Genomic DNA, 17617 nt, shown 5'->3' with positions numbered 1-17617 from the left:
AAAAGCGTTTGATAAAATTCAACATCCCTTTATGATAAAAATCCTCAACAAACTAGGCATCAAAGGAACATACCTCAAAATAAATGAGAGCCATCAATGACAAACCCACAGCCAAAAGCTGGAGGCATTCCCCCGTAAGAACTGGAACAAAACATAGATGCCTACTCTCACCACTCCTATTCAATATAGTACTGGAAGTCTTAGCCAAAGCAATCAGGCAGGAGAAAGAAATGTATTCAAATAGGAAAAGAGGAAGTCAAATTATCTCTCTTCACTAACAATATGATTCTGTCCCTAGAGAATCCTAAGGATTTGACCAAAAGACACCTAGACCTGATAAATGACTTCAACAAAGTCTTATGATATAAAATGAATGTACAAAAATCAGTAGCATTTCTGTATACCAATAATGTTTAAGCTGAGAAACAAATAAAGAATGCAATCCCATTTAAAATAGCCACAAAAATATTGAGGAATACATCTAACCAAGGAAGTGAAAGATCTCTATAAGAGTAACTATAAAACACTGCCAAAAGAAAGGATGAAACAAGCAAATGGAAAAACATCCCACACTTACGGGTTGGAAGAATCAACATCGTTAAAATGACTATGCTATCCAAAGCAATCTACAGATGTAATGCTATTCCTATCAAATTACCAATGTCATTTTCCATAGAATTAGGAAACACTATTCTAAAATTCATAGGAAACAAAAAATGTGCCCAAACAGCCAAAGCAATCCTAGTAAAAAAGAACAAAGCCAGAGGCATCACATTATCCAACATATAAATATACTACAAGACTACAGTAACCAAACTAACATGGTATTGGTACAACAGTAGACACATGGACCGATGGAACAGAACAGAGACCCCTGAAACAAAGTCACATACCTACAACCAACTGATCTTTGACAAAGTGAACAAAAATAATGTGGAAAGACTATTCTATTCAATAAATGAGCTGGAAAAACTGGTTAACCATATGCAGAGGAATGAAACTGGACCCCTTACTTCTCACTATATACAAAAATTAACTCAAGGTTGAAGAAAAACCTCAAACTATGAAAATCCTAGAAGAAAACATAGGAAATACTCTTCTAGACATTGGCCTAGGCAAAGTATTTGTGATGAAGGGTCCAAAAGCAAATGCAACAAAATAAAAATAGACAAATAGGATTTAAACTAAAGAGCTTCTGCATAGCAAAATAAAATATCAAGTGAGTACAATGTACAGAATGGGAGAATATATTTGCAAACTATGCATCCTACAAAGAACTAACATTGGGAATCTATAAAGAAGTTAAACAAATCAATAAAAAGTAAATAAGCCCATTATAAAGTGGGCAAAGAACATGAATAGACACTTTTCTAAAGAAGACATAAAGCTGCCAACAAACATATGAAAAAGTACTCAACATGACTAATCATCAGAGAAATGCAAATCAAAACCATAATGAATTACCATCTTACACCAGTCAGAATGCCTATTATTAAAAAGTAAAAAAAAAAAAAAAAAAAAAAAGAAAAGATTTTGGCAAGATTGTGGAGAAAAGAGAATGCTTACATTCTGTTGCTGAGAATATAAACTAGTTCAGCCTCTGTGAAAAGCAGTTTAGAAATTTCTCAAAAAGCCGAAAATAGAACTAACGTTTGACCTACAATCCCATTACTGGGTATATACCCAAAGGAAAACAAATCATTCTACCAAAAGACCTGCACTCATATGTTTACCGCAGCACTATTTACAACAACAAGACATGGAATCACCCTAGGTTCCCATCAACAGTGAACTGGACAAAGAAAATGTGGTACATATACATATAGAATACTATGTAACCATAGAAAGAATGACATTATGTCCTTTACAGCAAAATGGATGCAGCTGGATGGAGGCCATTGTCCTAAGTGAATTAACAAAGAAAATCCAAATACTGTATGGTCTCACTTATAAATGGGAGCTAAACATTGGGTACACAAAGACATAAAGGAGGTAACAATAGACACTGAAGACTCCAAAAGAGGAGATGGAGGGAGGCAGCAAGGGTTGAAAATCTGCTTATTGAGTTCTATGTTCACTACCTGGGCAATGAGATCATTAGAAGCCCAAACTTCCCCAGGATGCAATATACCCATGTAAGAAACCTGCACATGTACTCCCTGATTAACAAATAAAAATAATACATTAAAAAGGAAATATATTTAAGGTAAAAAGCATTATTCAGAGTAAAGAGGGATATTATTTAATAAAAAGGAATAATTACTAAGAACTTAATTCTAAACCTATTTTATATACTGGCATAGTTTCACAAAGTATAATGGGAAAAATTCCAAAATTACAAAGGGAAGTTGCCAATCATAGTGGTATACCTTAATATAGCTCTCTTAGAATCTGACAGATCCAGTATAAGAACGTTAGTAAGATAAATACCACAATTAGTAAGTTTGAGCTAAAGGTCACATATGGAGCCTTGCATTCAAGAAATGACATGCATGGAATATTTTATATAAACAAAACATGCACCAGGCTGCACAGGAAGTGTATATAATTCCAAAGAGTCAATTTCATGAAAACCATGAGTATAATTTCCATAATGTAATTAAATTATAAACAAAAAAAGATGGTCCCCTAAATCCTAAAATGACTTTGAACTAGTAAGTGTACTTTTAGAATTGAAAGGGCTATATATTAAAACTTGTAGGGAAAAATTAATACAGAATATTATAATTCAGAGTAGTTGTTGCCTCTGAGGAAGAGAAGTGAGAGAGAATAAGGGGATTCTGGGATGCTGGTACTGTTCTATTTCTTACTCTCAGTGATTGTTCGTAAATAAATCTACACAGTTTGTGATAGTTAATCAAATTGTATAATTTTGATTTGTGCATTTTTCTGGATTTATGTTATCCTTCAATAAAAAGTAAAAAAAAAAAAACAACCTATGGGATACAGCTAAAGCAATACACAAATGTATGTTTATATTCTCAAATATATACATAAAATACATGTGTGTGTATATATAAAGTATACATATATATATACACATACACATATAAAGTAAACATGAAATATTGAAAATTAATGGGCCAAGCATTCTACTCAAGAAATCGTGAAAACAAACAATTTACAGTTTCTTAGAAATGAAGGAAGTTCCTAGTGAAAAATATTGACATTGCAGAAGAGGTTAAAGAAAACATTAAGATTAGGATTCAAGAGCCTGTTTATAAGCCTCCTCAGCAGGTTCTTTTTGTCACATTACCTAAGCGTATAGAAATAGGATGTGACAATATATTTTGGGTAAGTCCACGAAAAACTGGAAATGATTCTTCCAAGTCACAGCAAGCGAACCATGTAGCAGTAAGTAGCCAGGGAGCTTCAGGCTTAGGTGGGCGTTCCTATTTGAAGACAGAAAGAAAATGAATAACAATTCACAAAGGCAATCATAAAATATACTTTAACTTTGTCCAACTGAAAAATCAAGCTCTAACAGTAAGTTAAAATAACCATTTTCCTAGGACAAGTAGTACAATATGGTGAAATAGAAACGGTGTTGAATCAATTCTAATTGTGGACCTTTGCACAGAAGTACAGCTGCTAAAAACTTTTCAGATTGACATTTACAGAAAACAAAGTTGATCAATTAAATCTGCTACTTTCAGCCTGTTTTCCAACACCCCACACCAATCTTTCCTCACTCGCCAAATATTCCTATGGTTAATAATTTTTCTCTAGAGAACGAGTCTCCAAATCAGATTACCAGATGTTCTCACCCCTAGGAGACAGAGAAAGCTGAGTATGGAGCAGTATCAGTAGCAAGACAAATGGCAACCTAATTCCAGCTCTGGTAAGTGTTTGCCTAATTATTTTAGATATTCTCAGAAACTTCTGGGAGAAGTGTTATACCATTTGGCAATATTCCGTGAAGCACTTACATGTGGGCAAACAGTTTTAAAAGAGACAGAGAAATAACTGTGATTGTAAGACAGAAACTAGTTCTTCAAAATTTCCTGAATATTTGCCCAACGTTCCCTACTACATTTAAAAACAGGTTTATTGAGATACAATTCACATACTAAGCAATTCATCCATTTGAAGTATATAATCTAATGATTTCAGTATATTCACAGATGGGTACACCCACCATCACAATTTAGAACATTTAATTTCTTCAAAAAGATACTGTGCACTCATTAGCCATTACTCCCCTTTAATCCCGTCCCTTGAGCCCTAAGCAACTGCTAAACTACTTACTGTCTCTATATATTTGCCTATTATGGACACTTCATGTAAATCAAATTATATAATATGTGGGCTTTTGTGACAGACAGCTTAATGTTTTCAAGTTTCATCCATGTTGTAGCACGTTATCAGTACTTCATTCCTTCTTATGGTTGAATAATATTCCATTGTATAAATATACCACATTTTATTTATATATCAGTTGATGGACATTTGGGCTATTGGACATTTGGACATTTCCATCTTTTGACTAGTATAAACAATGCTGTTATGAATATTCGTGTCCAAATTTTTGTGCAGACATATGTTTAACCAGTAAGTATAATGGAAGTATTCCAAAAACTGAAAAAACCCCAAATCTGAAATGCTTCTGGGCCTAGGCATCTTGAATTAAGGAATACTCAACCTGTAATGCAGTGTAGCAACTCTGAGCATGCACCCTTTACCCAAAGGCTTCTTACTGTTACTTGCTTATTTGTTTAATAACTGACTGGATTATTTTAGTAGAGTCTCTCCACAACCCCTGTACAACATTAAGCCTCTAATGTTGCTCCTCAAGGGGTGCAGCCTTAGGAATGCCCACAGTTACCCTGGGATGTTCATAGCTTTTTCAGGGCTCTTTTTGATAGTTTTCCTTGACTGCATCTAGCTGTCAAGCACCACTAATTGTGGGCTGATTGCTCTAATGTTTTTAACAATGCTCTTGGGGACAAATTTCTCCTCAGACTAAAACATTCAAATTTGGGCCCATTTGAAGGAGTTGCTAAGGTCAGTGTTTGGGTTTTCTTCTGGTCTTTGGCAGGCTTCAGTGTCTTCTCTTAATCTGTGGCAAACCAGCTGGTTTATAGTGTTGTCTCTCTGTCCGGTAATTCCATCAGTTTCCTTTCAATTGCCTTTCACTACAACCTTTATTGTTTTAGAGAGTATCATTAGGCTTAAACTTTTCCATACTGTGTTGGAAATGAAGTCAGTTACTCTGTGAGGAGATAAGGAACTATCTGTTTTATGGGTTGCTTCTCCCACTCAGGCAAAATTCCAGGGGCATGGCAATGTTGCACTTTTCGCAGAGGCATATTCCAGGAGCTGAGTACGCCATGGGTGGGAAGACAGTAGCCTCAGATCTCCTCAGCTTGCCTCTGCCATTGATGAACTACTGTCTTAGGAGCTGGAACAACAGTGATGCTGCACCAAACATGAAGCCTCAGTCTCCCCAGTGGGGGCTGGGTGGAAGAAGGCAGCCCCACCTTTTGGCTGCACTCAACTGGAACTTAGCTTCAGCAGTAGGCAGCTGTGGGCAGGATGAGAAATGCTGATGTCCTGTCTTTCTCAGGAATATGGCCCTTTAACTGGCAGTGGGGAGTAAGCAGGAGCCCTGTGCTCTTAGCTGCATCAGTCTGGAGTGCAGTTCCTATCTCACTAAGCTGGGAGCAGGAAGGGAGGCAGTGGGTCTAGGTTCAAAGACCACAGACTCTTGCTGTCCTTACTGAGCCTCTAATAAATTATCTCAAATAAATGTTTATTCATTTGCTGTATGTGCCTGGGACCATTTCCAGATACTTTAAATGATCCTTACATAATTTTCAACAGTTTTGCTGGGGAGCAGGTATGTGAAGATCCTCACACTGTCATGCTGGAAGTGGCATTTCCCTGTGTTACATCTTGATCCTAGATAAACCCCTCATAGACTCTTAGATTAGTTAATGTTCACAGGCATTTACAAATATCTAATGCAGAATTCTGAGTGGTTTTGCTGTATTTTGATCTCTAATAATAATGTGTAAAACAAATCACTGGTCTCTGCACAAATTTTAATGAATTTTCCAGGAAATAGATATCATGTAAAGTTTTCTGGTTATGCTATTATTACATGCTAGCATCATTTTTTGGATTCCTGGCATTAAGAGAAAATGCTTTAAAAAATGTTTGTCCAACCCATGGCCCACAGGCCACATGCAGCCTAGGACGGTTTTGAATGTGGACCAACACGAATTCGTAAACTTTCTTAAAACCTTATGAGATTTTTCTTTTGCGATTTTTTTTTAAAGTTCATCAGCTATCGTTAGTGTATTTTATGTGTGGCCCAAGACAATTCTTCTTCCATTGTGGCCCAAGGAAGCCAAAAGACTGGACACCCCTGTTTAAAATATCATCGTTTAAAAACATTAGTTGTACAGACTGAATATAACCAATGAGAATAGCCTGGAGACCTCAATTTGCAGAAATCCATTTACCTTGTCCACATGTAATAGAAACCTGCAGATGCTTGAGGCTTTGTGTATTGGTTCCAGTTGTTTCTATTTGTCCCTAAATTCTAACTGGTGTGGTTCAATCCTGGAAATGCCTACTTCTGCTCACAACAGCCAGTCTCCAGCTGCAGACCACAGCATCCCCCCCTGCCTTTTGTTGTTGCGACCTTCTAGAAAGGTCATCTGGATTTTCTCATCTGGATTTTCTTTATCTAGTGCATCCAGTCAACTCCAGATTCCATGGGGCATGTATCTCCTTCCTCTCTCTCCTCCCATCCTGGACACTCTTCTTTTATTCTTTCTAGGTCTCTTCCAGAGCCCTTTTGTTGCACCATCTCCTTGCATAATGATACAATCTTGTCATAGGTGTTTGGAACTCAGTGCACATTTTTCCCCAGAAAAAGTTTTATGTATGGAAGTTGGCTTCCAAGGTTATTCCAGAAAATCTAATTTAGATCCTAACGAATGTAGCAAAAAACAATGTAGCACTTACGATAAAAATAGAAAATACTAGTGTCAAAACGTCAAATGAAGTGACCATATAAAATATGCCCCCAAATACATTTCTAAAAATAATTATTAGTCAAGAATCCTTCCAATTTCCTTATGTCTATCATGAGGAAAAAGACAGTTTAATTAAAAATAATTCAGAGAAGTTTCTGACGATGGTAATTTTAAGTTTTGAGTTTGATGGTATTTAAAACATATTTTAAACTTTTCAAAATATGCTGTTCATGAGAAGTAGGTGGTGTTGGAATGGACATGGGCTTTGGGAGCTCAGACACAGGTTTGAATCAGACTGTGTCATGCACTAGTGTGATTTTGGAAAGCTCTTTAACCTCTTTGAGTCTCTGTGTGAGAAAACTGTAAGAAGAGCTGTTGACAAGGCTGCAGTGAGGAAGGAAGGGTGAAAGCACACAGGGCAGGGCCTGGCTGAGTGGCTAACAGCCAGCAGTAGAGTGAACTGGCTAAGAGAGCAGGCTTTATAGACTGCAAGTGTTCAAATCCTGGTTCCAGGTCCTATTAAGTGTGTGATCAGGACAAGTTACTTAACCTTTCCGTGCCTAACTATCTTATCATAGACTAGAGATAAAAATTAGGAAATTACCCAAGAAGAATACTGAGAGGAATAAGGGAGTTGATATACATAAAACACATAGCAAGCTCTCTGTGAATATGAACTGTGATTACGAGGATAAGACACATTAAGAGAGGAGTCACAGAATATGTGTGTATGCAAGACGGATGGGGGTCAGGGAGGAAGGAACATCTGGTGGAGACGTCTTGTCTGGACTTTTTCTGGGAGCATGGGGTGCTGCGAGTCAAATAAAAGCATCAGGTTCAACCTCCTAGTGATACACTGGGGTTCAAATACTGGCAAACAGGTGCAGATGTCAGGTCTGCAGGGGCCAAGGACAGGACTTGAGACTTGCAGAGTTGGACAGAGCCAAGAATTTAGAGTGGAGCAGAGACCAAATTGTAGGCAAGGTTTAGGGGCTCACCTCTGTGGGCCACTAGCTTTGTGGTACATGTGTGGGTTAGGCCAGTTTAAGGGACTGGAGCAAGCAGGACAAGCAGATGAACACAAAGAAGGGAACTGCAGCAGAACTCGTTTTACAATATTACAGAAGGTGACAATCAAGTCATTTTGTCACTTTCCATGCTTTATAATGAGATGTATCTCCAGGCAAGAGAGGGTCATGGTTTTTAAAAAAACTATTGCTAAGTCTGTGAATTACAACTTTTACTGGATTTTAACTCTTTACATTTGTAAGAGGGTCAGCTTTTCAAAACATGTTCACTTCCATTAGCTCATTGGTTACTCCCAACATTCCTTTTCTATAGGTGAGGACAGTGCTCCATACAGAGGCTAAATGATACATTATACAGTTAGTTGGAGGCAGAGCTGAGTTATAACATGGGCCTCCTGACCTCAATTCCCCTCCACTGGACCACAGAGCCAAATGTATGGCCTTCAGCCACCAGAGTCACCACCGAGCACTGGTAGGTGCTTGTGGGCTCTATCTAGAATAACGATCATAGTATTATTCTGTTTTCATGCTGCTGATGAAGACATAGCTGAGAATGGGTAATTTATAAGGAAAAAGAGGTTTAATGGACTCACAGTTCCATGTGACTAGGGAGGCCTCATAATCATGGCAGAAGGTAAAAGGCACATCTTACATGGCAGCAGGTGAGAGAGAATGAAAACGAAGTGAAAGGGGTTTCCCCTTATAAAACCATCAGGTCTCATGAGACTTATTCACTACCACGAGAACAGTATGGGGGAAACTGCACCCGTGATTCAGTTATCTCCCACCGGGTCCATCCTACAGCACATGGGAATTATGGTAGCTACAATACAAAATGAGATTTGGGTGGGGACACAGCCAGACCATATGAATCATCATCTAAATGAGAATCAGGTACCTTTTCCAATCCTGCAGAACCTCGGAGAAAGAAATTCCATTCAGCATCAGTTAGGGTTCCTTGCTGACGCATCATCTCAACACAGAGCATAAAGCTGTAGATGAGTTTATGTTGTTCAAAAAGTCCTCTTGAAACATTGACATAAGCAGTTAGAAGAGTTTGTTCTAGCAGTATGTCCAGGCGCTGTTGTAGATTTTCCGTCTTTACAGAAGTTTCAATGGTGGTATTGAACAACTGTGTGAAAGAGAGCTCTATCAACGTCTCTGATTTAATTCATTCTCTGTAGAGAAGAAAAAATCTCTGTCTCCCTTGTTCGCATTCAGTGAGTGAACGGCAGCATGGGAGATGAATACAGTAAGTCCTCAATGTGGCCGATAGGTTCTTGGAAACTGAGGCTTTAAGTGATATTATGCACAGCAGGTCTTTGAATTATGAACAACCTTGCATTCAAAGTCATTTTGCTATTACACTGATGAGACCAAAAAAATTGATTTCATTATATGTCATTTTGCTTAACAAAGTCACAGTTTCCAAGAACCTATTCTCAGCATTAAGTGAGGACTTACTGTACTATGAAAAAGTCTAGAATTCATCCCAAAGTGATATATGATATTTGTTTTCTATACTCCCCTTTCTCTCCTATTTTTAAGAAATGGACTAATGCCAAGTTCTTGACAATATTCAAAAGCATCATCTTGATGTGAGACATGAAACTTTGGAAAATGGTGGTGAGCTGGCAGGACCAGTTTTTTAACATCTTCAACCCAGATTTGATAAACCCTGCATTTTGGGGTGAGAGATGTAAGAGCAAGGTAAGCTCATGCTTATTTCTTAGCACTTCCCCAAGATAATTCTTAGGGTGTAGAAATAATGTGCTAGAATTTTCCTTGAAATTTAAGAGAAACTGATTTTGGTGATTTTAAAGGAGATTTCTACCCTGTTTCCTACCTGTAAATTTTGAAAGGAGAATTACTAGCACAAAGGTGCCCCATATTATAAAGATATTGGTAAGGCAGTAGAGATGGTGGCATTGAGGGATTAGGCCTGACGTAGTCCTACCCATTTTCTGCAACTTCTAAGTGGAGTGGAAGGAAGATCAAAAATTTCTAAAGGTCCCAAGCTGTGTGAGGAAGCTGAGCAGAGCCTGAATATGTGGCCTTCCATGGAAGTCATGGAACAAGGAGGGATCTTGCAACAGAGACTCAGGGAAGTCCCACCAGGGCCCCGAGAAGCATGTGCTTGTGTCTCAGGATCTGCAGCCTGAGGGGTAAAGTGGGAAGGGAGGTAGTACCTGCCCAATCCCTGGGATCAAGATATATGTTCATGGTGAGGGCAGACCGATCAAAACAGACTGGTAGCTAGAAGCCTGCTAAGGACCAAAGCAGATCAGGGTCAAGACGTGTCCTCCACTCCTTCCTAGAAATACCGTGCTGAGGCTGTGCAGGCCTCTCCTACCCACCTCTTCTACTAATAGGATGGAGCACAAAGGGAAAGGGCCTGATTGTGTCAGTCTCCTCACCAAAATAGGTCTCCATTCCCCCATGTTAAAAGGGCTCAGAGGAAGCCTACAATTATTGTAGGGAATTGGGAAAGTCCTTGTTGATTCTCCTGAAAGTTTGGTTGACAAGGGTAATAGAGTTTTATTTTAACACATTCAGGAGAAAAGAGGACTCAGCCCTCTTTAACAACCTAACAAGAAGCATAGAGGTTAAAGCCCAGTGAATATGTGATAAATATGGTACCAAAATACAACCGGTAAATCTCAAAATTCTCTAAAGAATTTCACTGTGAAATGGGTTTGGTAGAGGGTATCCTGGCCAAGACTGTCATCTACAAATATGTTTTGGATTTCTGGTTTCCCTTCTAATCTGTAGAACTCCAGAGCTTTGATGATTCATCCAGTATCACTTTTACTTTCAGCCCAAGATATTTTAGGGCCTTTTCACTTTTATTTCTTGAAGGAGATTTTAAAACCTTGAAGAGCATAAATTCCAAAACACCGAGGATAAGAAAAGTATTATCAAAAAGTCATTTAGGTGGCATTACAGGATTTGGTAATCTTTATTTTGCTTGCGTTAATACCTGCCAACTAAAGGAAGGGAGCAGAGATATGAGAACCCAAACCCTTGCGTCTAGGAATTGAGATTTGAACCCAGTACAGATGGCTTTTAAAGGCTGCTAAAATAAACATCTTGTTGAAAGACAGCCCAGGCCTATCTAAACAATTTGACTCCCATTTCTTTCAATTCCTCATTTCCATTCTCTCCTGGAAACAGAAATTGTTCCTGGACCTCCAACCATTATCAAGGGTACTAAATAAGACCTCTAGAGAAAAAATCAAGCTGTCATAAGAATTGTTTGACTATTTGAAGTTCAAGAAGAATTGTTGGAATGTTATATGCAGAGATCAAAACAGACTCTTCATTCATGAAACACTCATGAGCATTATGTGGCGCTAAGCACCATTGGGGATATGGGATGGGTAAGGCTTCATTTTTGCCTCCTGGGAGTTCAGGCTCCAACAGGAGAGAGAAGAAAACCACACAAGGCAACGTGGGGTACATTATGCCAGATGAAGCATATCAAATTTTTTGGATAAAGACTGCTGAAACTGTTTGCTACTCTTCCCATTGAGAGGTGGAGTCTAAATCTCCTTCTCTCAAACCTGGACTATCCTAGTGATTTGACTGACCACAAGACTGTAGCCGAACTGATGTTGCATGAAATCCAAGATTAGGTCAGAAGTTCTAGAACTCCCATCTTGGTTTCTTTGAACATTTACTTTGGGGAGAGGCCCTCTTGGAACCCCGTTGCCCTGTAGTGAGAAACCCAAGCCACATGGAGAGGCCACTGCAGGTGCCATGGGTGACAGCCCAGCCATGTGAGTCAGCCATTTTGGACGTTCATTCCAGTCAGCCTCTAAATGTTTGCAGCCCCAGTAGCAGGCTTTGGTGGAGAAGGTGGCATTTGGGTTGGGAGGAAGGGCATTCCAAACAGAGGGAGTGTCAGAAACACAAAAGCATCCAGTTAGTCTTGGGAATGTAAATGGATCAATTTGGCTGTTGCACAGGAGTTGTGAGAAATGTGACTGGAGAGATGAAACAGGGACAGGCTGGATGTGGCTTTGAATTCCAGGCTATAGAGTCTAAATTGTGTTGATGGGCAATATCTGTGAAAATTCATTTAGGACCTAGGTCTGTGGAACAGTGTTTTGAAAACACTAGGCCTAGACTGGCCTGGCTTCCAGGTGTGTGAGCCAGCATTGACTATACAGGGGCATATAACAGGAAATAGAGATGTGTTGCAGGGAAAGAGCTTTATGTTTACTATTCTCCACTGTTTTCTACTGAGTGGCACGTATGGAGGGAGAGGCCTTTGTTGACTGAGTTATGTCATGGGTAGGGTATAAGCATGGATGAACAGAAAAGTAAGAGTAAGTTAAACTGTTTTGCCCAGAAAAGGAGATAGCACTGCCAAGAGGGAGTAGGAGCTGATGGGAAGACTGAGCCTGGGAGGCTGTGGTTGGGTGGGCTGAGAGGAGGCCACTGGCACCTGAGAGAACCTCTGGAGTGAACCTCTGGAGAGAACCTCTGATGCAGATGCTTGGTAAGTCTTGCTGTGTAGTGAGTAATGCAAACTCTCTGTCTTCCCTGGAAGTCTTTAGCAAAATTGACATCGCCTGCTGAAGCTTTGTGGCATTGAATTTGCTTTTGGAAAAAACGAATGCTGCTACAAAGAGGATAAGGAGTGAAAACATCCTACTCACGAGACAGCAGATGAAATTCAACTGTGAATATGAGATAAAGAAGAGAGGGTGAAATAAAACAAGAGTCTCATAGTCATATGGTGAAAGTGGGACAGAAACAAAGGACAGAGATCCCTCTAAGTCAAAAGTGGGCGCAGGGAAGGAAGAGGGACAGGTTGTTGCATAAAAGGTTTGGGAAATAAGATACTTAAACCAATTTGGTTAAGGTCAGTGCTGTTCGGACTTGAGATACAACAGAAAACACTAACAGTGGAAGGAATCTAGATTATTGCAGAGGATGTCTAAAGAAATGGGACTGAGCTGTGACTCTTAAGAAAGAAAGGCAGGCATGAAGGAAAATAAGCATGCTAGTTAGTTAAGGAAGTCAGGAGCAAATGAAACTTACAAAGCAGCTTTCTTCTCTTCCTCTACAGTGTTCTGTGCATACTGGGCAATCAAATCTTTAAAAAAATTCTAAATTTTATACACACACACACACACACACACACACACACACATATATATATATATATATAAAATAATCACTAACTCTATTCTAAAAACCGCATCTTTGGAAGGGCTGGTGAAACCACTCTTTTTTAAAATTAAAAAAAATTTTTTTTTGAGACAGAGTCTTGCTCTGTCACCCAGGCTGGAGTACAGTGGCACGATCTTGGCTCATTGAAACATCCACCTCCTGGGTTCAAGCAATTCTCCCGCTCCAGCCTCCCGAGTAGCTGGGATTACAGGCACCCGCCACTATGCCTGGCTAATTTTTGTATTTTTCGTAGAGATGGGATTTCCCCATGTTGGCCAGGGTAATTCCTGACCTCAGGTGATCCACCCACCTTGGCCTCCCAAAGTGCTGGGATTACAGGTGTGAGCCACTATGCCTGACTGGAACCACTCTTGAACCATGTGTGCACCTGGGAGATTCTACCTGATAACTAGACTTATGGCTTGTGTGAGGTAAGAAGTAATTCAACAGGTGTAATAGAGGCCAAAGAGATGACTTTCATTAACAACAAGAACACACTTACCTGTTTAAAATATTTTAATGAATACTGGTACATAGGATCTATTTCTGAGAGGCTTGCAATGACAAAGTACATTACAGAGCCTTGAGTGGCCACTGGGCGATACTTCTCACGAGCCACATTGATCATCTGCTCAGTGGACTCTGCTTCTTCCAGCCTGGTTTTAATGGCACCAGAAGTGATCTGAATAAACATACAATAACAAGTTCTTAGGGATCTGTTCCAGAAAAATAGTGGGACATCTGGAATGTATCCAGTTAGGTCTAGGGAAGAAATAAGGATAGAATGAGTTGGTGATTATAGTAAGGGGTCCCCAGGTGGAATGACTGAGTCTCAGAGTTCATTGACCTTTCTTCCTTCCAGAGTTAGGAATAGGCAGAGGGCGGCAAGCAATACAAGTAGCTTTGAAAACATAGAAGCAGCACGTCTCTGAGACTCAATCTGAGTTACTCCTGCAATGCAAACACTATCGTGGCACTCTGAATTGCTCCCGAACTTCTTTGTGAGCAGTCCAGGGCTCGCACAATGAATGAAGGAATGAAAGGAGAAGGGATACCCAGGAAAATGCCTGAAAGAAGGGAGTAGAGAGTGGCTTGGAGGCAGTGAGTGGCACCACATCCCTCCTTGGAATAACAAGGGTGACTAATATTCTTGTTCTTTACCTAGTATTCCCAGGTATAGACATATGGGATAGAAGCTGTTGTTTGTGGAGGATTATAACCCTAAGTGAGTTAGAGATGCTTTCAAGGTCTTTTGGTTTTCTGCATTTTGGGTTTGTGGGTCTGGGGAGCCCTCTGCCCAGTGTACTTTCAAGATTCCCTTCTCTGTATCTCTCAGTCTCTCTCTTTCTACTGCCGTCTGTCCCTGCCTCCTCTCCCTTCCCCCACTGTTTTTCAGAGGTGGATATCCCTAAGTTGGGAGATCCTTTTGTCTCTAGAAAGTCAAAGGGTCTAGAGCAGGGACCATGAAAAATCATCAACGGAACTGACTGCTCAGTATTTGCTCCATCAAAGCTAAAAGGAATCATCAAGTTCCTGTATAGACCAGTGCTTTTCAATGGAAATAGAATGTGAGCCACATAATCATACATTTTCTAAATTTATTAAAAATAAAAAATAAGTGACATTAATTTTAATAATATATTTTTAATATACCTCAAATATTTTATCAACATATAATCCACATGAAAGTTACTGAGATATTTTGTTTCTTCGGATTTAGCCCTTGAAATCTGATGTGTATTTTACACTACCAACACATCTTAATTCAGGTTAGCCATATTTGAAGTGCTCAACGGCCACCTATGGCTAGTGGCTACCTACCATAATAAAGAGTGTAAGTCTAGACTGTTTACCCCAGCCCACCAGGAAAGGGAGGGGAAGGATTTAGTGCAGACGCTGTTTCCAGGAATCAGAAAGTTCAAACTCTCCCTGTAATATCCCCTCAGGGAGCCGAAGGGGAAATAAAGGGCAGAATTGAGTAGGAAACCCCTATCTTAATATGGGACTCAACTAAAGCTTTCAAATCCAAGTAGAAAAAAAAAAGTTGATATGGGAGCAGCTGGTGGATCATGCAGGCCCACTAACAAATAATTCTTTATGTCTTAGGGAGCACAAGGCACTGATAATGTAGAACCCAGGGCTAAAGAGAAGGAAAGTGGATCGTTTTCTTCTCTTTGCCAAAGAATATTAGAATACTATATGCCTCTGTTGAGTTTGGCAACTACTTGTAGACACTATGCCCTACAGACTTGAGGTTTCAGCCACGTTTAGAGAATATAAGACATATTTTTATGTAAGGATTCTGAGAGTTGAGAGGCATATAAACTGTAGCCAAGAAGTGGCAGGAAATGCAGCCAAAGATCAGGTTGATCCCTGCTCTATAGAAAGGATGACTCCAAGGCAGCTCCTTGCAAAACAAATAAACCAGCTTATAGATAAAGATGGCAGTCATTGCATGTGTATCTACCTTCACTTCCTACTGAAGCTACATTAAAATTGTAGGAAAAGGCTTAAAAATGCAGAGTAAACCCATAAAGATAGGAAGAACGGGAGAGGAAATATCAATGAATTCTGGGAACTGGAAAGCAGACAGAAGGGTGGCAATGACTTAGCACACCCATAAAAATGGATTCCTACACTGGCAAAAGTGGATAGCCATGAACTCACCCAATTTATAAAACAGAATCCTCCTCAAAGGCTTAAGAATTAGTGCAAGAAGCACTCTTGGAAGTGGGAAGGGCTTAAAATAAGAATTGGTGGTAGGACTCCCTAGGTCATCTTCCTACGCCACCCACGGCCAGGGGTTTGTCCCTTTCTCATCCTGGCAGAAAAAATAGAAATTTCCTTTGGAGAAAGTAAAACAGAGGGATTTTTGACGGAAGGAAGGAACTAAAACAGAGTGACTGGGTGACTGTATGCACACTGGATGCTGAGACCCTAGCCCTTCTCCTCTCAGACCCCAAATACTTAGAGCCAGATCTTCACCCTTAGGCAATGTTAACATTTATTATAATCAGGATATAACTACAGTGGGAGGCCAGAGGATGGGAAGGGGTGTGTGTGTGTGTGTGTGTGTGTGTGTGTGTGTGTGTGCGCGCTGGGGTACAGATAACAGTTAAGATGCAAAATGAAAGTAGCTGCTTTGGCTGGCACAGTGATTCATTCCTGTAATTCCAACACTTTGGGAGGTCAAGGCAGGGGGATTGCTTGAGGCTAGGAGTTTAAGACTAGCCTGGGCAACATAGTGAGACACTGTCTCTACAAAAAATAAAAAATAAAAAAGTCAAAAATTAGTTGGGCATGGTGTTGTGCATTTGTGGTCCCAGATATTCAGGACACTGATGGAGGAGGATGGGTTGAACCCGGGAGATAAAGGCTGAAGTGAGTCATGATCATGCCACTGCACTCCAGCCCGGGTGACAGAGCGATACCCTGTCTCAAAACAAAACAAAACAAAACAAAACAAAATAAAAAACAAAAAACAAAAAATCAAGAAAGCTGCCTCTGTGAAGGGAGGCATGGGTGGCTGGTGGGAAGAGAAGGCAGGGAATGCTATTTTTTGTAATAAGCCTTATAGAAATATTTCATTCTTTAAAGAGTTGGCATGTAAAACTTTGCTAAAAATAAAAACAAGTGGGTTAACAGACAACTGCCAGGAATAAAAATCCCAAGGAAGAATAAACGAGAGGAGGATAAAGAGATCTATGAACAAAAAAGCTAAAGGAGAGAGGAAGAAAACAGAGGCCCCAAATTACTTGCTTATTACTGTTTTAATACTGCAATCTCAAGGGCGGTACGACATAAAGCAGTCAACCAGTTTTGATGTCAACAAAAGCAAAAAAGATAACCTATGTGCTTCTGGCTTAATAAAGTCAAGGGGATGTTATTTTAGTAAATTATTTTGTTTCTCACAAGTGGATGAAAATCATTTTGTAAGCTGTGTTCTTAGTAAACACTCCTTAAATGATGGTTTGAATCTGAGAAATAATGTACTGAAGAATTTTAAGTTTAAGGTAAAACTTCATCTTACTATCAACATGTTTTTGTTGAGTACCAATTGTGTGCAACCACCATGTGTAATCCTTGGAGAAGGAATATCAAAATGAACTATTCACAGATTCCCACTGCAGAGAACTTAACAACCCAAGAGAAGAGATAAGCCATGTAATTGGATAACTGTGACATAGGGTAAATAGTGACAAGTGCTGTAGTAGAGATTCAGATAAGACACTACAGAAATTCTGAGGAGGAGGAAGTTAGTTCCAACTGGGAATATCAGAGAGAGGCTTCCTGCAGGTGATGGCATTCATATGAAAGTTTGTTGTGTTTGTTCCTTTCAATTTATATCTTGTCCCAGTTCTTTACATTATGTGTTTTATTTAAGAAATGCAGACAAGACAAGAGGAGCGGTGGTCTACAGTT

The 17617-nt window shown here is 39.6% G+C and overlaps 1 protein-coding gene across 8 annotated transcripts in view; it reads right to left on the bottom strand.

The window, feature by feature from the left end:
- The window catches only part of DNAH6 (dynein axonemal heavy chain 6), a 380528-nt gene that overhangs the window by 88596 nt on the left and 274315 nt on the right, over positions 1–17617 (bottom strand). For all 8 annotated transcript variants that reach the window (XM_017947677.3, XM_017947678.3, XM_017947676.2 and 5 more), the window contains 3 exons: positions 13698–13877; positions 8913–9146; positions 3257–3392 (listed from right to left, as the gene is read on the bottom strand). In XM_017947677.3, coding sequence (XP_017803166.2) covers positions 3257–3392; positions 8913–9146; positions 13698–13877 — 550 coding nt within the window. The remainder of the gene's footprint in view (positions 1–3256; positions 3393–8912; positions 9147–13697; positions 13878–17617) is intronic.

The sequence above is a fragment of the Papio anubis genome, chromosome 14 (assembly GCF_008728515.1).
Source record: "Papio anubis isolate 15944 chromosome 14, Panubis1.0, whole genome shotgun sequence".
Taxonomy (NCBI): domain Eukaryota; kingdom Metazoa; phylum Chordata; class Mammalia; order Primates; family Cercopithecidae; genus Papio; species Papio anubis.
This window is presented reverse-complemented; position numbering and strand designations above follow the sequence as displayed.